Genomic DNA, 22,886 nt, shown 5'->3' with positions numbered 1-22,886 from the left:
ATTCTTTACTGACTAAGCTACAAGGGAAGCCCAAGGTAGTAAAGGTTTAATGTATAAACACTGATTTATCATAAAGTTAGAGTGACTAATAGAGTATGGTATAGACACAATTCAATAGGAAAAAAAAAAAAAGCTCCCAAAGAGACCCACACATATAATATAAGCACTTGATATATGTCAGAAGATCATAGGGTAATCAATTAATTGGATCTTCACCTCAATTCATCAGTTCAGTTCAGTCGCTCAGTCGTGTCCAACTCTTTGCGACCCCATGAATCACAGCACGCCAGGCATCCCTATCCATCACCAACTCCCGGAGTTCACCCAGACTCACGTCCATCAAGTCAGTGATGCCATCCAGCCATCTCATCCTCTGTCGTCCCCTTCTCCTCCTGCCCCCAATCCCTCCCAGCATCAGAGTCTTTTCCGATGAGTCAACTCTTCGCATGAGGTGGCCAAAGTACTGGAGTTTCAGCTTTAGCATCATTCCTTCCAAAGAAATCCAGGGCTGATCTCCTTCAGAATGCACTGGTTGGATCTCCTTGCAGTCCAAGGGACTCTCAAGAGTCTTCTCCAATACCACAGTTCAAAAGCATCAATTCTTCGGTGCTCAGCTTTCTTCACAGTCCAACTCTCACATCCATACATGACCACAGGAAAAACCATAGCCTTGACTAGACAAACCTTTGTTGGCAAAGTAATGTCTCTGCTTTTGAATATGCTATCTAGGTTGGTCATAACTTTCCTTCCATGGAGTAAGCGTCTTTTAATTCCATGGCTGCAGTCACCATCTGCAGTGATTTTGGAGCCCCCCAAAAATAAAGTCTGACACTGTTTCCACTGCTTCCCCATCTATTTCCCATGAAGTGGTGGGACCGGATGCCATGATCTTCATTTTCTGAATGTTGAGCGTTAAGCCAACTTTTTCACTCTCCACTTTCACTTTCATCAAGAGGCTTTTTAGTTCCTCTTCACTTTCTGCCATAAGGGTGGTGTCATCTGCATATCTGAGGTTATTGATATTACTCCTGTCAATCTTGATTCCAGCTTGTGTTTCTTCCAGTCCCGCATTTCTCATGATGTATTCTGCATATAAGTTAAATTAGCAGGGTGACAATATACAGCCTTGACGTACTCCTTTTCCTATTTGGAACCAGTCTGTTGTTTCACGTCCAGTTCTAACTGTTGCTTCCTGACCTGCATACAGATTTCTCAAGAGGCAGATCAGGTGGTCTGGTATTCCCATCTCTTTCAGAATTTTCCACAGTTTATTGTGATCCACACAGTCAAAGGCTTTGGCATGGTCAATAAAGCAGAAATAGATCTTTTTCTGGAACTCTCTTGCTTTTTCCATGATCCAGCGGATGTTGGCAATTTGATCTCTGGTTCCTCTGCCTTTTCTAAAACCAGCTTGAACATCAGGAAGTTCACGGTTCACATATTGCTGAAGCCTGGCTTGGAGAATTTTGAGCATTACTTTACTAGGGTGTGAGATGAGTGCAATTGTGCAGTAGTTTGAGCATTCTTTGGCATTGCCTTTCTTTGGGATTGGAATGAAAACTGACCTTTTCCAGTCCTGTGGCCACTGCTGAGTTTTCCAAATTTGCTGGCATATTGAGTGCAGCACTTTCACAGCATCATCTTTTAGGATTTGAAATAGCTCAACTGGAATTCCATCACCTCCACTAGCTTTGTTCATAGTGATGCTTTCCAAGGCCCATTTGACTTCACATTCCAGGATGTCTGGCTCTAGGTCAGTGATCACACCATCGTGATTATCTGGGTCATGAAGATCTTTTTTGTACAGTTCTTTTGTGTATTCTTCCCACCTCTTCTTAATATCTTCTGCTTCTGTTAGGTCCATACCATTTCTGTCCTTTATCGAGCCCATCTTTGCATGAAATGTTCCCTTGGTATCTCTAATTTTCTTGAAGAGATCTCTAGTCTTTCCCATTCTGTTGTTTTCCTCTATTTCTTTGCATTGATTGCTGAAGAAGGCTTTCTTATCTCTTCTTGCTATTCTTTGGAACTCTGCATTCAGATGTTTATATCTTTCCTTTTCTCCTTTGCTTTTTGCTTCTCTTCTTTTCACAGCTATTTGTAAGGCCTCCCCAGACAGCCATTTTGCTTTTTTGCATTTCTTTTCCATGGGGATGGTCTTGATCCCTGTCTCCTGTACAATGGCACAAACCTCAGTCCATAGTTCATCAGGCACTCTAGCTATCAGATCTAGGTCCTTAAATCTATTTCTCACTTCCACTGTGTAATCATAAGGGATTTGATTTAGGTCATACCTGAATGGTCTAGTGGTTTTCCCTACTTTCTTCAATTTAAGTCTGAATTTGGCAATAAGGAGTTCATGATCTGAGCCACAGTCAGCTCCTGGTCTTGTTTTTGCTGACTGTATAGAGCTTCTCCATCTTTGGCTACAAAGAATATAATTAAATACCAGGGAAATTTGAAACTTAGATGTGAAATGTAAGACTTTAAAATTTCTTTAAAGACAATGAAGGATGTTATCTTTATGACACTGGAATAAGAAAGGATTTCTTAAACAAGAGACAAGATGCATTAAACCAAAAAAGTGATAAATAAATTTGACTCTATTTATATTTAAAAGTCAAGCTAAAAAGTAGGAGAAGCTATTTGCAATACATTATCTAGGAAAAGATTAGTATCTAGAATGTATAAAGAATTCTTAAGATTCAATAAAAATATTTTTTAAAAAGATAAATAGAAGAAAAATGAGGAAGACACAAATACTTTTCGTAAGAGGGAAAAGAGAAATAGCCAAAAACAAGGTTCTCAACCTCACTGATACACGAGGAAAGTATACATTTAAACTTCAACTAGGTATAATTTGTCAGTCACAGGACTGGTAAAATTTTAAAATCTGGTATTTCTAAGTATTAACAAAGATATAAACCTCATGGTTTATCTAGCAATATCATTCCTAAAAATCTTAGTAGACTTCTGACTTATTTGCTTCCAGTCAGCTTCACCAGCAACCATATCCAAACAGTCTTTCTGAAAATAATTCTCAGGTCTGACTAGTTTCTTTGCTTCCTCATTCAATCCCCTAGAATAGAAGCTAGCTTGAGGTCATCTGAAACAATAGGTGGGAGGCCACATCCTCAGTCTGCCTTTCCTCTCAGGAATGATTCTGAATGGGTCATTGCTGATGTTAACTTCTGTTACAACTGAATTTGGATACTGGCTTCACTGGCATAAGATGTGCACAGTCAAAAGGTACACACATTTGCTTTAGCAGTCCGTTTGCATTTTCAATTTGCATTGGGCCATGGCACCCCACTCCAGTAGTCTTGCCTGGAAAACCCCATGGATGGAGGAGCCTGGTGGGCTGCCGTCTATGGGGTCGCACAGAGTCGGACACGACTGAAGCGACTTAGCAGCAGCAGCAGCAGCATACAAAGTATGTACTTGGTGCTATGAAGACAAGAAACAATCAAGCCATGCAACTCTATAAGATTCCAAATTTTAAGGGGCTTCCTTGGTGGCTCAGTGGTAAAGAATCCATGAAATGGGTTTGATCTCTGGTCCAGGAAGATCCTACATGCCGTGTGGCAGCTAACCCTGTGTGCCACAACTATTGAGCCCATGCTCTAAAGTGCAGAGGCCACAACTATTGAGCCCACGTGCTGCAACTGCTGAAGCCTAGTGCCCTAGAGACCATGCTCTGCTATAAGAGAAGCGACTGCAATGTAAAGCCCAGGCACCACAACCACAGAGTATCCTCTACTCCCCGCCACTAAAAAAGCCCAAGTCCAGCAGTGAAGACCCAGCATAGCGAAAAAATAAATAAAAAATTTTTAAAGGTTTCCAAATTTTAGGACTTTCCCTAACTTCCTTCATTTTTGTTCATACTCCAACCAACTCTTGTCTGAGTTCATCTCTTTTTTCCTAATACTTTGCTAAACACAGCTGGTGGCAATCAACACACATTATTAACATTCTGTTTACCAACTGAGATAGTTAATTTTCTGTGTCAACTTGTTGTGCTAGCCAGATAGCTGGTAAAACATTATTTCTAAGTGTGTCTAGAGGGCATTCCTGGAAGCATGTGAATCTGCACACTAAGTAAAGAAGACAGGCCTCACCAATGACAGTGAGAATCATCCAATCCACTGAGGGCCAGGATAGAACTAAAAGCAAAGGAAGGGCAAATTTGCTCGAGCTGGGACATCCATCTTGTCCTACTCTCTTCCTGGGACCTAAGACTAGGACAAAGATTTACACTATTGGTTGCCTGATTCTCCAGCGTTTTGACTTAGATGTACATCATTGTCTCTCCTGGTTTTCATGTTTTTGGATTTGGGCTGAATTAGACCATCAGACCTCTTGGTTCTGCAGACAGCAGATTATGGAATTTAGCCTCCATAACTGCATGAGTCAATTTCTATAATAAATTTCCACATATACATGGATATAGCTACCAATAGAGACATATATGGTCTCTTTCTCTGGAGAATCCTAACTCTATACCACCTTCGTACTCTCCCTGGGAGTCCAGTCTCAGTAAGCACACAACCTGCCTTCCCTTTATTCCACTTCTAGCCAGTGCATCTTGACCGTCCCAGCTTTCCCTATGGGTCTGCTCACTACCTGCTCCCTGCCTAGGCCTACGCCGCATGCTGTAGGTTTGCATTATGACAGCATTGCATGTGAAGCTTCAATCTCTGCTTTAGTTAAGGAAGCACCAGCAGCTATATTAGAGAAACCCTCAAATATAGTAGCCTTAACAAAAGAGAAACTTGTTTCTTCTTCAGTTAAAGTCAGTTCAAGTCGAATTGACAGTAAAGGTCAACGGGAAAGACACACAGTCATTCAGAAACTCAAAATGACAATGCTGCTACTCTTTAACAAATGGCTACTACGGTATGGCTTAGCATCAGTATCCAGCAGATTGGGGATGAGGGAAGACAGCATGAAGGATTACTCAGGGAGTTTATCGGAGCCAGGCCTGAGTTCTCTCCATGTTCCTATAGGCAGAACTTAATCATGTGACTGCCCCCAGCGGAAAGGAAAACTAAGATCATGGCATCTGGTCCCATTACTTCATGGCAAATAGATGGGGAAACAATGGAAACAGTGATAGATTTTATTTTCTTGGGCTCCAAAATCACTGTGGATTGTGACTGCAGCCATGAAATTAAAAGACGCTTGCTCCTTGGAAGAAAAGCTATGACCAACCTAGACAGCCTATTAAAAAGCAGAGACATTACTTTGCTGACAAAGGTCCATCTAGTCAAAGTCATAGTTTTTCCAGTGGTCATGTATGGATGTGAGAGTTGGATCATAAAGAAAACTGAGCACCAAGGAATTGATGCTTTTGAACTGTGGTGTTGGAGAAGACTCTGAGAGTCCCTTGGACTGAAAGGAGATCAAACCAGTTAATCCTAAAGGAAATCAGTCCTGAAGATTCATTGGAAAGACTGATGCTGAGCTTAAGCTCCAATACTTTGGCCACTGATGCGAAGAGCTGACTCATTAGAAAAGACCCTGATGCTGGGAAAGACTGAAGGCAGGAGGGGAAGGGGACCACAGAGGATGAGATGGTTGGATGGCATCACCGACTTGATGGACATGAGTTTGATGAACATGCAGTCCATGGGGTTTCAAAGAGTCGGACACGACTGAGGAAGTGAACTGAAATGAACAACCCCTGCTGAAAAGGAGGCTGGGAAATGTCATCTCTCTGTGGGCCTTGGGGGCAAAGGAAAGAATTTGGTGGATAGCTAACCTGTCTGCCACAATTATTTTGGGTCTGCCAGGGTTCCTGGTTCCACCTGAACTGAGGAGCTGAGGAATAGACAAGGCTGTGAGTTAGGTGAGTTAGGTCATACTTCCTTGTATCTATGACCTTCTGTTTTAAAAAAAGAAAACACACACAAGGAAAGGAAGTGGAGGTGGCCAAAGTTCTGAGCTAAATAGATGAGATATAATGTGCTAAAAATAGTTCACATTAAGGTTATATTCATAAAGAGGTTATCAATGATCAGAAATTAAAAATAAATTTTAAGTTCAAAATTTTTAGAAATCAGACATAATTGTTCAAATGTTCAATTTTTTTTAATTAATCTGAAATACATGAAGTTACCAACATATGAAAAAATAATGATTTTAAAATATTATCAGGTAGACTTCCTTGTTAACAAACAAATCACCTGGACTCTTGTAGGTCCACTTATGCCTACCCCCAGCCCCAACCAGACTGGAATAAATTCTGCTTCATCTAAAATCTCAGGACATCAGTGTTCCCCCTTCAGAGGCTCAGCCCACAAAAAAAAAAAAAAAAAAAAAAAAAAAGGGTTCCCAGGGGCTCTGCAAGTGGCATGAAGCATGGGAAAGGAAAGGAACAGCATTCATCCTTGAACTAAGACAGCCCAAGGCAGCATCCTGCTTCCAGTCCAAAATCTAATCCACCCACTGCCTCTAGGCTACCCCCTATTAATGCATAGTGACAGCTGAATTTAACTGCTTTTCACTCCTGCTCAGCCCCAAGGCCTGAGGGGAAATAATCCTTTTATCTCCCAATAAAGGAGAATTACTGGGATTTTGCAGCTCACCTTACTTTGAAGAGCCATCTCCAGGAGCTGGAGGTTTTGCATTTCCTAGAGTGGTCAGATTAAAGATGCTTTTCACTGATCTCATTGGGAGATGGAATGGTAGGAGTTGATTATATTGTCACCCAGTTGCCCTGTGGAAAGTACTCCAAGTTTCCATTTTAAACAGATTTCAGAGCACAAATGTCATTCTCAAAAAGTTTTCTGAAAAACTAAGTCTTCAGAGCCATGCTGTTTAGGAGCCAGCTGTTACACCAGCAAATGGAGATACTTTGAAAAGATATGATTTGATCTGCTGTCTTTTTCACTTGCCCCCATGGATATAATCCCATCCTGATAATTATCTGATGTATATAAATTCTATATACAGATGATATTCAATAGTAGCCTATCTAAATATAGTCATGAGCCTTCCCAGGTGATTCAGAGGTAAAGAATCCGCCTATCAAGCAGGAGGCTTGGGAAGATCCCCCTGAGAAGGAGTTGGCAACTCTCTCCAGTATTCTTGCCTGGAGAATCCCATGGACAGAGGAGACTGGTGGGCTACAATCCATGGGGTCACAGAAGAGTTGGATATGACAGAGTGACTAAACAACAACAACAAATGTAGTAATATTTTCTGTTCACTTCCATAAAGGCAGCTCATTCCTCCTGAAATACTGTTAAAATCTCATTTATCCCAACTAATAAGGAAATTGACATTCTCACTATGGGGCTTGGCACCTTGAATGCATTATTTTATTTTAATCTTCAAGACAACTCTGTGAATTAGGTGCTTTATGCTTCATTTTTGAAAGTGGGAAACTGAGGCTGGGAACAGTAGGCAATTTGCATGACACCACTAGTAAGCTGTGGAGCTGCAGTGTGTATTCAGGTTTGATCTTGAAGTCTGTATCCTTCCCAAGATACTACTTTGGAAATCAGGGCTTCAACCTTGGCACTGTCAGTATTTTGAACTAGATAATTCTTCTTTTGTGGGGACTGTCCTGTGCATTGGAGGATATTTAGCAGCATTCCTGGTCTCTGCCCACTAGATGCCTGGAACACCCACCCCAACCATTGTGACAATCAAAAATGTGTCCAGTCATAACCCCGAGGGCAATATTTCTCCACCTAAAAACCATTGCTATAAACACTCCTGAAGCATTTTCTCCCTTATACCACTGAAATTTTGTGCTTCTGTGAAATGCACGGAACAATCTGAAGGCCCTAATAGTGCCTAAGAGTGGCCTCCCAGGGTAGACATCAAGAAATAAAAATCAGTTATATAATTAAATATAGCATTTCAGTTCACTGCACAGAAAAACCCCTTATTCCTATTATTCCTGCTAACAGCTTGTCTTCTCCAATGAGTAAGCGTTCAAACTGTGAAAACAGACAGAAGCTTCGATGACTTGCAGCTGCCTCAGAAACTCAGCCCAAACTCCTCAGGGAGACATTCAAGGTCTTCCTACTTTGGCCTCAGTCCTTCTCCCCACCCTCAAACCAGCGTCCTTTCAGGCTCCAGCCAAGCGAGATGACTCACCAAGATTCTAACACTTCCTACATGTTCTCATTTCCCCGTCTTGGCTGAGGACTTCCCCTCTGCTTCAGGCATCTTTCCCAATCCTACGCCCCCACCCCCAGCTTGGCCTTGGGGATTTCCGCCTCTGCCTTGTGGCCACCTCTGCATTACAGTGGGGGAATGGCTTCCTTCTTGGTTCATACTTGGTTTTTGGTTTTAGTCTCTCTCATCTCACCCAGCCTCATGTTGAGTGATCTTTCCTGCTGGATTGAAAGCTCCCAGAGAAGAGGAACTCTATTTTAGCCTGTTTTGTTCAGTCCTTATCGCTTGGTGGGTTGGGCTGGATTGGATTGCAGACAGGGTAGAATACACAGTGCAAAGGTAAATTTCACGCCAGTTTCCATGAGGATTTAAATACATTTCAAACGTAACATCTGAAGGTGTAGTGAGGACCAGTGAGCATGGTGGTTGGGCTCTAGGGTAGTCCTACCTCTATGACTTAGGTGTGCCTGGGTGGGCCTCTGACCTTGGCCACCACTAGGCTTGTGTCCCTTGAGCCTTAATCAGTGGCACTCACCTGAGGGTGTGTGGGGCTGGCCTTCTGTCCATGCCTGTCCGTCACTGAGGGTCTGCTTATGTCCAGAGGGAGGGCATCTTTTCCCAACTTTCACAAAGGTACCATGAGGGCTGGTAGAAGCCATGATAGTAAAAAACTCTCACAGCTTCAAGGTGCCTTGCGTCAAGTGCCTCCATTCTCAAATGTGCCATTTAACTACTCCTTCTACTAAGAACTACTGCACTGAATTCTGCCCGTCCTAATCAGTTATTTGTTTTACCACCACTCCTTGATTAGAGATGGGTTTATATTAATTCATTCAATAAATATTAATTAATCATTCACTAGTTTAGAGGATACAGGAGTGAGGAAAACAGAGTCTCGGTCTCCATCAAGCTTACATTCTAGTGGATTCCTAAATTTAATCCTCACATGTTTAGTATCAAACAACCCACATAAGATTAAAGTTATAACAAGGCTCTTATTTGGAACAGGTTTTATTATATCTCTGGCTTGAGCTTTTGCTGAGAGTGGAATTTCTGAGTTAGATGAGTAAGTTCATCTGGGGTAAGATTTCTAGGAAAACTGCTTTGTCCTAGGTTGCTGAAGGGACAAGACCAATGTCTCAGCGTCGCCCCCTGTGGTCACCTGGCTCATTCCAGATTCAGTTGATTCAGGGCATCCAGCCAAGTCTCAAGAGTCTGGATGTCCCAATGCATTTGCATTTTACATTAAGCTGCTAACTGAGCAGTTTCTAGCATCCAGCCCATTTATTCTGACTATGTCAAAGGGCAGGGCAGGAGAGGGGCGGTTCCTCCTGGGCATAGGTGAGGAGGATCTAGGTGGTCCCATGACAACTGCGGGTCTAACCTACAATGTTCCTATTGGCAGAAGCAGCACTTCACTTTATGGTTCGCTTTTTGCATCTGCAGATGGAAAGCTGTGCACCAGTTACAACCGAGGGCTCATCTCAAAGGCAAAGATCAAGGCCATCAAGTATAGTATTGTCATCATTCTCGGTAAGCAACATCCCTCCTCGTGTTGTAAAACTGCGGACATTCCAATAACAAATTTGTACCTGGGACCTGGTGACACAGAGTGCACACAAGGAAAAAAATCTGTCTATGGGAACTTCTGCCTTTTCCCAATTAGAAAGGAAGTGTGTGTGGAGCTTATCAGTGTCACTGTAGCTCCCTCACGGGCCAACGTTGGTTTCCTATATCTATCTTTATGAATATTGTTGTCCAACACAGCCATGGGATGGATAATGTAGAAAAAAAATCTAATTAAGACATTACTAGCTGAAGCTGATGCTCACCATCATCTAGTTGACCCAGTTGCTTTTCTGAAGGCATACACTCCCCAGAGCTGAAGTTCAACAACAAGGAAGACAGAAGCAGCATTCCATTTCTTCTGGATATTTAATTTCCCGGAGAAGGCAATGGCACCCCACTCCAGTACTCTTGCCTGGAAAATACCATGGACAGAGGAGCCTGGTGGGCTGCAATGCATTTAATTTCAAGGTCACCATAAATTCTTCCCTAATGGATGCCTTATCTTCCCTGCTCGCTCCTGTCATTTCCCTTTCCTTTTGTTTTTTTTGGTCTCTCTACTCTTAAGACCCATAAAGTCACCTCGTCCAAGAAAAAAAGGTATTTCTAGAGCACCTAATATATGTCAGATTGGTGTTATATTCTTCGTCATTCCCAAACCTTCAAAACTTCCTCCCCCTCTCGTCCGGATTCTTATTTCACAAGGAAAACACTCTTGTCAGAATAGAACTTCCTCATTCACCTGTCTTCATATCCATGGACCTACCTGCATCTCTGCCTTTTCTCCTATTACTATGGATAAACTATCTCTGCTCCTTAATCCAAAATGCACTTGAGCCATCCCATTCCTCCCTGCACCTGAGCACTCAAGAATTCTCTTCCTGCAATCATCTCCTCTCCCCCACAGATATCCCCCTTGACTGGATCATATGCACATACACACACTGTAACAGCTCCCTCTATAAACTCCCCAGTAACAGACCCTCTTCTTTAACACTCTCCTTTCTAGCAGACCTCCTCCCCTTTTCATTTCTCATTCTCTGGAGCCCATTTCTATTAGCTTTCTTTCCTATTACTCTAGTACAGGCATACTTATCAAGGTAACCACAGCCAACAAAATGCCAGATGTCAATACTCAGTCTTGAGTTGATTTCCAAACAACATTTGCTCAGTTCTTCTTTGGAACACTTCCTTTGCTTAGAAATTATATCTATGATTTCTACTTGAAATTTTTTTATAATTCTACTTGAAATTTTTATTTATGATAAGCTTAGCATACTCAACATGAAAAACCAGAAGTCTCAGCATGCTTTCTTATCTCCTGCAAGTTTACTCGTCCTCCTGTGTTCCCAAGTAAATGACTTCAACTTTCATCCACACCAAAAACCTAAGGGTCATCTGTCTGTCATTATTCTACTTCTCTTCCACGCCACATATCTAGTCTATCAGTAAGGCACAGAAGCTTTACCTGCAAAAGAGATCTCAAAATCAACCATTTTTCAGCATCTATACAATTATTTCCTTGATCTAAGCTCCTACCAACTTTTGCCTGGAACACTGGAACTGCAATTGATCTTCTCTTAATCCTTCTCTGTAAAGCAGATAATGTGATCTTTTTTAAAATGTTAATCAGACACTATCACTACCCTGCAAACTCACCTATGGATTCCCATTACACTGGAATAAAATCTTACTTTTTCCCATGTCTTACACAGTGTGTGTGATCTGTCCTCCAGCCTAGTATCCAGCCCCATGCCCCTGTCCTCTTCCTTGCCCATTCTATGTATAACAGTCACATTGGTTTTCTTGCTCTTTCTTCAAATGTCAATTTGTTCATACCTTGCAATATTTCCCACCTGAAATGCCCCGCCTTCAGATGGTGGCATGGCTTATCCATGCCATGGCTTAACATCATCTTGCTTTCCAACAATACACCACCTCTTCAGAAAGGCCTCCTTGGCAAGTCTTAAATGTCTCTCCTATAGTCTTTACCCTACTTTATTTTTTCTTCATATTTATACTTCCACTTGACAGTGTAGGGTATATATTGATCTGCTTATTGTCTGTCTCCCCTGCTGGCAAAATCCCCACAAGCAATGACTTTCACTTTTGTTTTCCTTACATTATCACCAAGGGCTTATAGGGTCCATGCACCCTGTGCTTAATTAATATCTGTTGAAAGAACAAATGGGGATATGCATGAAGGAAAAGATTTGTGCCATTCCCTTTTTTACTTAGCTCAAAATACTATCCCTCCTTACCCATCTTGTGGTTCTTAAGAGCTCTGGGAGCATAGCTCTCATGTTAGGTCTGCTAGTACATTAAGTCACCAGAACTGTCCATCTCACCTTTCTAAAATGCATCTGCAAAATGCCAAACAGACCACATGCCATATGACTTAGCCAGAAGAATACACTCACAAAACAACATTGCAGGCAGACCTGGGGATAGAGCACATACCACCCACTGGGGCTCAGAATCCTTTCCCAGAAGCTTCTGAAGTAGATCAGATATTATCTGCTTTCCCAGACAATCAGGAGCATGATACACATTCCCTGGATGTTGAGTCAGGAAGCATATCTTATATATGTGTTTCAGAGCCAGTACAGCCTTTTATAATCAGGAGCCATATACATAGGCACTGGATTCCCTTTAGTCAGAGAGCAAGAAAGTCCACAAGGAGGTCAGCCATGTCAGTGATCCAATCAGACCAAAATGCCCCTTCCTATAACAAATATTTTGTAATGCCCCTTTACCACTCTGAAATGAAATGTATATAAAAACCTATGAACCTAATATAATTCTTAACAGAGCAATGTATAACATAAAGAGAGACTAGGAAGAAAATAATTGATAACAAAATAATATATATTTCAATATATAAATACTTGGATACAGTCCTTAGTAGAATAAAGAAGTAATAATAATTACAAATGCAAACCAATGCAGGTGTGTTTTCATGGAGACATAAAAAATAAAGCAGTATTGCTGTCAGTGACTTTATTTTCCCAGTAGGTGAACAAATCCTGCTAAAGTTCCAAATTAAACAAAGTAATCTTTCCTCTATTTGCAAGGGAATTGGACTTCTGGAAAACTCAGTATTTATTTAAAATATTGTGGTCATATATAAAATAGAATCAGGTTTTTAGACTGGGAGCATTATAAACAGATTCTCTGTTCCATAAATGTCCAAATGGGCATTTGAAGGATGTATGAGACGTGGATGCGGCTGGCTGCATGATGCAGGGGGACAGGTATCCCTAGGAAAACCAGAACCAACACACAACACACACAAATATATGCACACGCATTTTCAAAATTCCCCCAAACAGAAGCTTTGCCCCTCCATGCCCCAGAACTACTATCTGCGCCAATGCCAGGCTTTACCACCAGAGCCCAGAATGTTCAGTGGTCTTTGTGTTACAACTGTTCCCTTTTAACAGATTGTCAAGGTCAAGGAGGGAAAAAAAACATGTGTCAGTCAAAGAGTTATGGTGACAAGCTGATTCCTGCAGTCAGATGGCAAAGGAAGCCTGACTTGCCTGAGGAAAAATCCTATGACTGAGAAAGGGAAGAAAGAGAGTGGAGAGGATGGGGCAAGAAAGTAAGAGAGAGCACATGTGGGTTCCAGTCAACCCCAAGAAGGTTTATCTCTATGGTATTAATCTGTGTTCTCCAGAGAAATTATATATATACACACACACACACACACACACACATACACACATACATATATATATATATATATATATAAAGATATTTATTGTAAACAATTGGCTCATTTGACTGTGAAGCTGAAGAGTCCCCAGATCTCCAGATCCAGGAGAGCTAATGTTGTCGTCTCAGTCTGAGTAAAAGTATGAAGGCCAAAGAGGATCAAAGTCTTAGCCAGAAGACAGTCAAGCAAACAGAGTGACTCCTCTCTCACTCACCCTTTTTATTGTATTCAAGCCTATGGATAGATCACTGCCCACCCACACTGGGGAGGACAATTTACTTTTCTTAATCTACAAATTCAAATGTTAATCTCATTCAGAAATACTCTGAGAACACAGAAATAATCAGAAGTAATGATTAACAAAAAAATTTGGCATCCTATGACCTAGTCAAGGTGGCACATAAAATTGGCCATCGCACTCTGGGTCTCCATTTCTCATCTCCTTCCTCTGAGGATTTGGATGCAAGCAGAATCAGGGTCTCACGCACACTAATGGACTTGGTAAGGGGTATATAGTGTGGGTGTTGCCTGGAGAGGCTGACTTGGAAATGGAAAATAAAATTGAGAATCTTGTGACTTTGCCGGCTGTGTTTTGAAACACTAGATTCCACCCCTTCCCCTAGCCGACCCCAAAACAGGAACCACTATAAAGTGCTCCTTGTTCTGTCTTTTACCATAGAGTCTCCAAAGGGATTTGCTGAATTTTCTTTCACACTGTGTAGAATGAGAGGCTGAGGCCATGCTGAACAGCTCCCAGCCTTTCAAGGATCACTGCAGTAGTTAAATCAGACCCTCCCTTTACAAACAGAGAAGCTCCAGCAAATTTACTCAACTTTAGAAATGCGTCTGTGGGATGTAATGTATGTATGTGTGAGTGTGTGTGAGTGTGTGTGTGTGTGTGTTTAAGTAAACATGACATTAATATGAACACACACAACTGTTCTAAATATTTCTGAGATCCCAGGTGCTAAAGGACCTCCTCACTGAAGCTCCACTCAGGGCCAACACAGAGGGCCCCCTGGGCTGTGGGCTGCTACAGGGCTAACGGTTCTCTTCTCCCCAGCCTTCATCTGCTGTTGGAGTCCCTACTTCCTCTTTGACATTTTGGACAATTTCAGCCTCCTCCCAAACACTAAGGAGCGTTTCTACGCCTCTGTGATCATTCAGAACCTGCCTGCCTTGAACAGTGCCATCAACCCCCTCATCTACTGTGTTTTCAGCAACTCCATATGCTTCCCCTGCAGGTAAGGGGCATCCAGACATGGGGAAGCCCACTGCACTCACCTCCAACCTGTGTCTTCCTCATGCTAGAGCTCCCGGGCGGGTTATAGATGAGAAACTGAGAGTCAAAAAGTTCCCGCTAGTGTGACAGATTCAAATCTAGGCCCCCCAGCCATGGCTCATGCTTTCTCCTATACCACATCACCTCCTATAGCAATCATCCTAATCGAGTCACATATAGACGATCCTTATTTTCGTTCAAAGCTTCTCCCCATGAGTTGCCTCAAAACAATGCCATGGAGATAGCAGGACACAAAGAATTATCATTTTACAGATAAACAAATTAAGGCTCACACATTAAGTGACATTATTGAGATTATATGAATAATTAGTTACAGATCTGAAATTAGATCCTTCCCACAATGACTCAGTCTGCTGTTTTTCAGCTGTTTTACTGCACAATCTACAGGGGGTAGGTGGAAAAATCCTTAGGGGATGGAATCGTACTAGAATTGTTTCAGGCTTGGGTTTGATGCCCTCTATTGAATCTCTCTTCCATCAGTTGACAAGATCTTTCAAGTCCTTCTAGAATTATGGATGGATGGTAGCATTTCTCAGTGATCCTAAACATCACTGATATGTTAGAATGGCTACCATCCCTCACCTGCCTTGCCTCTGGCCTCTCACCCATCAGCCCCTCCCTGCCCTCCCCTTTCCTCTTGTCTCCATGATGGAATTGCAGAATGGTTATAGGCTTGGGTTTGATGCTGCCATTGTTGATTCATAGCTATATGCGACCTAGGGAAAGTTATTTAACTTCCATAAACCTCCATTTCCTCACATGTAAAAGGGGACTAATAGCAATAGCAGTGCCTACATCTTAGCCAGTGATGTCTCTGTCACTGGGCTCTGGCGCTGATCTGTAGGAAGGAGGGCTGTGAGTGGTGGGGAAGTATGGTGAGGGCTATTACATTAAAAGTGCTTAGCACAATGCCTGATCCTTAATAAGTTCTCCACAAGTGTTAGCTCCTGAACAGTTAAATTATTCAGGACAAATGATTTTTTCTCTTTGTTCTTTCTTTAGGGAGCAAAGATCACGGGATTCCAGAATGACATGTCGGGAGAGAACTGAGAAGCATGAGATGCAGGTTCTGTCCAAGCCAGAATTCATGTAGATCATGGGGCAGTGGTAGCACTGGGCTGAGCCCCGTCAACTCTCCTGGGTTCCCATTAGCACCTTGGGCCTGTGTATAAAGCCTGAGCCAACTTCTCTGCCCTGTACCTTTATCACTTGGGGGATGCACAAGGCAAACACTAAAAAGTGTGTGTCAGCAAGTATTGGCCAATAGGAAGTTACAAACTATTCACACCAGCCAGGAAAGATACCCCTTCTTTCCCTACCACTCCTAGCTGCCCTTCTCGCTGTCAGCACCAGAATCAACGGACAGAGACATTGCTGGCCTGGGGCCCAGACTTGGGCAAGCAGAGGGAATTGACTAACAAAGCATGTTTGTACATGTTCTTATAATTACAATTTAAGAAGTAAATAAAAGGCTTACCTGGGCCTAGATTTTCCTCCCATTTTTGGAATCAAGTTTCAGTAGCTGTGGCCAAAGAGATGTTTGTCCTTGAAATGTCAACAAATAATAAATTCATTTCCAGGCATTGAGGCTTTGTGTCTCCTCTGCAGATGGCCATGGTTGGCAGACGGATGTGTTGGCAGCAGCCAGCCTCACGGTCCCATTGTATCGACAGATGATTTGCAGAAAGAACATAAGTGCTGGCCCTCCAGAGAAAAATCGAAATTGAGGGGTACTTTATTTGGTAGGAAAAGAAACAGTGCAAAAAGTCATGGGGCTCTGACCTCCAGGCTCTGAGAGGTGGCACCTGGGTCTCACACATGTCTTTCCGGCTCTCTGAAGGCTCCTCCCTTTGCATTCCACATTTAGGCCACTCTGGGTTCCATGTCTCATACCTCAGGGACACTTCTCTCTCTATAGTTGGGAGCTGAATGCCTGTGGCTTTTCCAGGCATGATGTTTCTGTAATATCTTTATCATTTTTGCACATTTTAGCCATTGTCTATCTAACACCTTGGCTGGGAAGCGCTCGTGGGCCTTATTTTGACAAGCCTGGAGTTTGATATATATAAGCATAATCCAAGTGAAATATGACTAAATGTTTTCTAATCAATTTTTGCCATCAGATTTTTCCATAAGTGGAAGTGGAATAATTTAATTTGATTATATATACATCCCCACCCACAGTTCTAGGATGCGCGTGAGCTCCTTATTTTTAGCCTCACATACATTCTTGACATTAAAATCTCCTTGGCAAAATCCTCCTTCCCAAAATTATCCTGAGCTTAAGTCTTTTTTCGTCTACTGCTAGTGGAGTTATTATTTTAATAGCACTCCATTCCTCATTATGGTGTCAACCCAAAGACTTCATGCTGAAGGTCACAGTGGCATTTTTCCCATAAACTCTCTTTTCAATTCCATCTGACCTTAAGAAAAGTATCTCTTAGGTAGAAATCAGACTCCTCAGTTACCATCTCTCTTAGAATTACTTTCTGAATTTGAGGAGACTGAATAATCTAGTTGTACATCTACAGAACAGTACTGAAAGCTGCCTTCCTTTCTGTCCAACCAGCTAAATGTGAGCAAACCTGGAAGCTTTGAGCAGTTGAGAAGTGCTTTTTGACATTTCACTTTAAATCAAGATGTGCTACAGAAGACCCACATAATCATTGCTAAGATAACTGTCTGCATGGGAGCCAATTAACAGTGCAAAATCTGGTGGCTGCCCTTCCTACATGGCAAAATGGGAGGCCTGGGTTCTTTTGACAGATGCTTTCAACCTCTGTCAAGCTCTGGTCTGAGAAAGGCATAACATGCCTACCTCATCCATCAATAGACCCTGAAAGTTAAGGAGAGAGTCAAGTGAGGGGCTTTGTGGGCTTTAAAAACTGTGAATGTGATTTTGTAGTTACTGTAGCGCTGAGACTCCTATTCCCAGTGAAGACTGGAGATCAGTAAGATAATGGTACAGGCTGCTGCAAGACAAGCTGCCAGTACAATGAAACTTGCTTCATACTGGTGAGGACTTTGGGGTCCTCCTTTTCATGTATTTTCTGAGCTTGAGGAAACATGATTTAAACACTAAGAAATGCTGGTAATAGTTTCATAGTCTTATGACCTTGGAATAAATTATTTAATGTTTCTGAGCATCACTGTCTCATCTGTAAAATGGGAACAAAATAAGGCTGGAGCAGAGAGTCTTGTGGGTTCTTTACAGATATAGGTGCTGAGATTATAATGGCTTAACTTAAATCCATAGAGTCATAGCTTCTGGAATTTCCTCCCCAGGGAGGCAATGATTGTATGACTCATGGCCAAGTTGTTTGCTCTTTAGAAGGTGTAATTTCTCCATCTATCACCATGAAGTCAGAGAAACATCATTTCCCAATTGGGAAATACAGTTTGAACTCTTGGAGAAAATGAGCAGCTTAGTGTTGTGATGTCATGTTTATAGCCTTGGACGCCCAAGTGGGGCCAGAGAAGCCAACAGAGTGATATATAAAATTAAGATGCTTACTTCCTACACCAAGATGTCACAGACACCTATAATTGCATTATCACTTAGCTTCAGGCATAGGCAAAAATTTAGGATAATAAGGATAGATGTGTTTAATATATTTAGCCATGCTAGAGAAAATAAGTGTCTCCACTTTACTGAACTAAATTAAATATGAATGGTAAAAACTTTGCTTCCAGGGATTGTATTGAGCATAATTTAACGGAAGTTTAATTTTGCCAAGCAACATTTCCCATACCTTTTAAATGGCTTTAATTTGTGATTAATGATGAGAAAAAAGTATCCCTTCTCAACCAAACACACAGCTTAAACTTACTTCCCCACATCATTATGACAACTCTAGACATCCATATACAGAAAGGACTTTGCCTCTTCCTTTTGCACCCACAGTGTCGGAAGGGACCACAAGCCTGCATCTGGTGGGGAAATAGGAAGACAAAATTATATTTTGCAGGAAATAAAGCAGCTCTACTCTTCTAGAGTCATCTTAAGTGAGCTACAGGCCTTCTGGCAACTATACTTTTTTTACGGTCATATGACTATACCTCACTACAGCCAGCAAATTTGGGAAACTCAGTAGTGGCCACAGGACTGGAAAAGGTCAGTTTTCATTCCAATCCCAAAGAAAGGCAATGCCAAAGAATGCTCAAACTACCGCACAATTGCACTCATCTCACACGCTAGTAAAGTAATGCTCAAAATTCTCCAAGCCAGGCTTCAGCAATACGTGAACCGTGAACTTCCAGATGCTCAAGCTGGTTTTAGAAAAGGCAGAGGAACCAGACAAACTGCCAACATCTGCTGGATCATAGAAAAAGCAAGAGAGTTCCAGAAAAACATGCATTTTTGCTTTATTGACTATGCCAAAGCCTTTGACTGTGTAGATCACAAGAAACTGTGGAAAATTCTGAAAGAGATGGGAATACCAGATCACCTGACCTGCCTCTTGAGAAACCTATATGCAGATCAGGAAGCAACAGTTAGAACTGGACATGGAACAACAGACTGGTTCCAAATAGGAAAAGGAGTACGTCAAGGCTGTATATTGTCACCCTGCTTATTTAACTTATATGCAGAGTACATCATGAGAAATGCTGGGCTGGAAGAAGCATAAGCTGGAATCAAGATTGCCGGGAGACATATCAATAACCTCAGATATGCAGATGACACCACCCTTATGGCAGAAAGTGAAGAGGAACTAAAAAGCCTCTTGATGAAAGTGAAAGTGGAGAGTGAAAAAATTGGCTTAAAGCTCAACATTCAGAAAACGAAGATCATGGCATCTGGTCCCATCACTTCATGGGAAATAGATGGGGAAACAGTGGAAACAGTGTCAGACTTTATTTTTTGGGGCTCCAAAATCACTGCAGACAGTGACTGCAGCCATGAAATTAAAAGACACTTACTCCTTGGAAGGAAAGTTATGACCAACCTAGATAGCATATTCAAAAGCAGAGACATTACTTTGCCAACAAAGGACCATCTAGTCAAGGCTATGGTTTTTCCAGTGGTCATGTATGGATATGAGAGTTGGACTATGAAGAAAGCTGAGCGCCGAAGAATTGATGCTTTTGAACTGTGGTGTTGGAGAAGACTCTTGAGAGTCCCTTGGACTGCAAGGAGATCCAACCAGTCCATCCTAAAGGAGATCAGTCCTGGGTGTTCATTGGAAGGACTGATGCTAAAGGTGAAACTCCAATACTTTGGCCACCTCATGAGAAGAGTTGACTCACTGGAAAAGACCCTGATGCTGGGAGGGGTTGGGGGCAGGAGGAGAAGGGGACGACAGAGGATGAGATGGCTGGATGGCATCCCTGACTCGATGCACGTGAGTCTGAGTAAACTCCGGGAGATGGTGATGGACAGGGAGGCCTGGTGTGCTGCGACTCATGGGGTCGCAAAGAGTAGGACACGACTGAGCGACTGAACTGAACTGAACAGTGTTTCCTGCAGTTTTTCAATTGCATTTGACTAAAAGTAGATGGTCCTGTTGAGGGGCCAATCTCCTAGCTTTTGGAAACCTGAAAAACACATGCTTCATTTCTCTGCAGCTGCATTTTAAGACTGTATTATCCTCAACAGGGCTGGTTTGATTAACATTTTAAAAGTGCAATTCCATGCATACAGAATGTTAAGATGGACAGAGGCTTGAGTCATGTAGTCTCATGGTTTTCTGACTATTTGGGGACTCCCTAAGAAGTCTCAAAGAAGTGACTCAGTATTCATACTCACATATACAACAATAGTAGACATATAAAGTCTAGACAAAATTAAGATAGTTAAATTGCTTAAAGTCCTTGCATTACCTGGAATGTAGGTAGAATATAGATTAGACATTGATACACCAAGAATGCATGTTTTCATTTCAAGAATGTAGGTTGTAATCACTAAAATAATAGAAATAAAGAACTATATAACTTTGAAACTAAAAGAAGAAAAACATGATAAAAGGACTCAAGCAGTCTAAAAGAAGGCAAGAAAAGAGAGAAGTAGAAATATGAATAGCTGGGACAAATAGAAAGCACATAGGAAAATGGTGGATTTTTTTATCCAAATATATCAGTAACTGTAAAAATGTAAGCAGATTATATACTCCAGTTTTTGTTAGATTAGACTTTTAATGAAACAACTATATGTTATTTGCAAGAGACATGCCTAAAACACAAGGACACTGAAAGTTTGGAAATAAAAGAAAGGACCAAGGTATTCCATGGAAACAGTACTAAAAGCTGGTGAGACTGTATTAATAAAGACTAAATACATTTTAAGGGGGGGAAAGCATTAGTGGCAGTAAACAGGGACATTTCAAGTGATAAATGTTTTAGTTCAGTGAGATGATATAACTCTACATTTCTAAGCATTTACAAGATGGCCTCAAAAATATGTATTTTCAAAAGCTGTCAGAACTATCAAACAAATAGACAAGTCCACAGACATAGTGGGGAATTTTGTCACACTTAATTTCAGTAATTGAAGGAGACAAAAACTAGGAATGATCTGCATAATTGGAACAACATGAATAACACAGGTAGAGCACATTATCCTACCACTTCAAAATAAATGGTCTTTTCAAGCACATGTGAAGCAGTTACAATACTTGACCGTATGTCAGCCATAAATAAAATAAGCTTAAAAACATTCAAAAGATTGAGCTCAAACAGACTGGTTTCTCTGATCACAATGCAGTTATGCTAGAACGCAAGAGCAGGAGCTTAACTAGAAGATTACCAGGTTTAGAAACCAGAAAATATACTTCTTAGTACTTATAATCAAAGAAAAAAGTACATGGAAAGTAGAAAACAATCATATTGAATGATAATGAAATTATACCAAAAGTGTGGGATACAAACAAAGGACTAAAAAGAATTTTTCTTCTTTTCTTTTTTTTTCTTCTTCTTTTTCTTCTTTTCCTTTTTTTTTTTTATTTTTTTATTTTTTATTTATTTTTTTTTTTGCATGCAACAAAACTTTTATTAACATTTTGAACAGGTTCAGCTATTACTGAAACTGGTAATTTCTAAACTTAAATTGGGGTAAATGGCTAGAGTGCAGAAGGATGCCATCATTGAACATTATGAATAGAAGACTGAAGAATTAACAGCCACCCCTCAGACGAAGGACCAGGTGCAGGGTCGACTCTTTCTGGATGTTGTAATCAGAAAGAGTGCGGCCATCTTCCAGCTGCTTGCCGGCAAAGATGAGCCTCTGCTGGTCAGGGGGAATGCCTTCCTTATCCTGGATCTTGGCCTTCACGTTCTCGATGGTGTCACTGGGCTCCACTTCCAGGGTGATGGTCTTGCCGGTCAGGGTCTTCACGAAGATCTGCATACCACCCCTCAGACGGAGGACCAGGTGCAGGGTCGACTCTTTCTGGATGTTGTAATCAGAAAGAGTGCGACCATCTTCCAGCTGCTTGCCGGCAAAGATGAGCCTCTGCTGGTCAGGGGGAATGCCTTCCTTATCCTGGATCTTGGCCTTCACGTTCTCGATGGTGTCACTGGGCTCCACCTCCAGGGTGATGGTCTTGCCGGTCAGGGTTTTCACGAAGATCTGCATTTTGACCTGTGAGTGAATGCGAAGATGCCGCAAATTCAATCACGCAGAGTCACTGCCAAGACGACACAGGAACCCAACAATGCCAGTCGCGTCTGTCTTCTTTTCCTTTAAGTTAATGAATAAATCATCTAGTTCATGAAGTTAGGGAAATTCACCAAAACAAAGCCACAGGAAATACAAGCAAGAAAATAATGTGCAGGAGTAAATGTAATAAAATAGAAAACAAACATGTAATTTTAGAAGCTCAAGACAAAATTCTGTTATTTGTAAAAATAATAAAAGCAATAAACCTCTTGTGAGACTGGTCAAAGGGAAAAAAGAGAGAAGGCACAAGTAAGCAGTATTATTTATTTTAAGGATATCTCTGCAGGTCTTGAAGTCAATAAAAAGATAATAAAAGGATATTATGATCAAGTACTAAAGCAAACTGAAAATATAGATGAACAGCCACCTTACTATAACTGACATAAGAAGAAACAGAAAAGTTGAGTAGTAAATATCATAACTACTAAAGAAAAAATATGCCTTCATTGGAGAGTTCTACCACAATTTAAATAAAAAGCAACTCCAATTCTATATACTTATACTATTCAGGAGAC

General features: G+C 41.4%; 2 protein-coding genes across 3 annotated transcripts in view; one reads left to right on the top strand and one right to left on the bottom strand.

The window, feature by feature from the left end:
• The window catches only part of NPSR1 (neuropeptide S receptor 1), a 156,346-nt gene extending 140,027 nt beyond the window's left edge, over positions 1–16,319 (top strand). For both annotated transcript variants that reach the window (XM_055590428.1, XM_055590427.1), the window contains 3 exons: positions 9,577–9,663; positions 14,478–14,658; positions 15,720–16,319. In XM_055590428.1, coding sequence (XP_055446403.1) covers positions 9,577–9,663; positions 14,478–14,658; positions 15,720–15,810 — 359 coding nt within the window. In that variant the 3' untranslated portion in view covers positions 15,811–16,319. The remainder of the gene's footprint in view (positions 1–9,576; positions 9,664–14,477; positions 14,659–15,719) is intronic.
• Positions 16,320–21,688: 5,369 nt separating this feature from the next.
• Positions 21,689–22,388, bottom strand: LOC129659226 (polyubiquitin). Its single transcript, XM_055590426.1, has one exon. The coding sequence runs from the start codon at positions 22,285–22,287 to the stop codon at positions 21,826–21,828; it is 462 nt and encodes a 153-aa protein (XP_055446401.1). The 5' UTR covers positions 22,288–22,388; the 3' UTR covers positions 21,689–21,825.
• Positions 22,389–22,886: the final 498 nt, after the last annotated feature.

This window comes from Bubalus kerabau, chromosome 8, assembly GCF_029407905.1.
Source record: "Bubalus kerabau isolate K-KA32 ecotype Philippines breed swamp buffalo chromosome 8, PCC_UOA_SB_1v2, whole genome shotgun sequence".
Lineage (NCBI taxonomy): Eukaryota > Metazoa > Chordata > Mammalia > Artiodactyla > Bovidae > Bubalus > Bubalus kerabau.
This window is presented reverse-complemented; position numbering and strand designations above follow the sequence as displayed.

Excerpts from the sequence above, each read along its gene's own strand:
- LOC129659226 (XM_055590426.1), bottom strand. The coding sequence starts at position 22,287 with ATGCAGATCTTCGTGAAAACCCTGACCGGCAAGACCATCACCCTGGAG.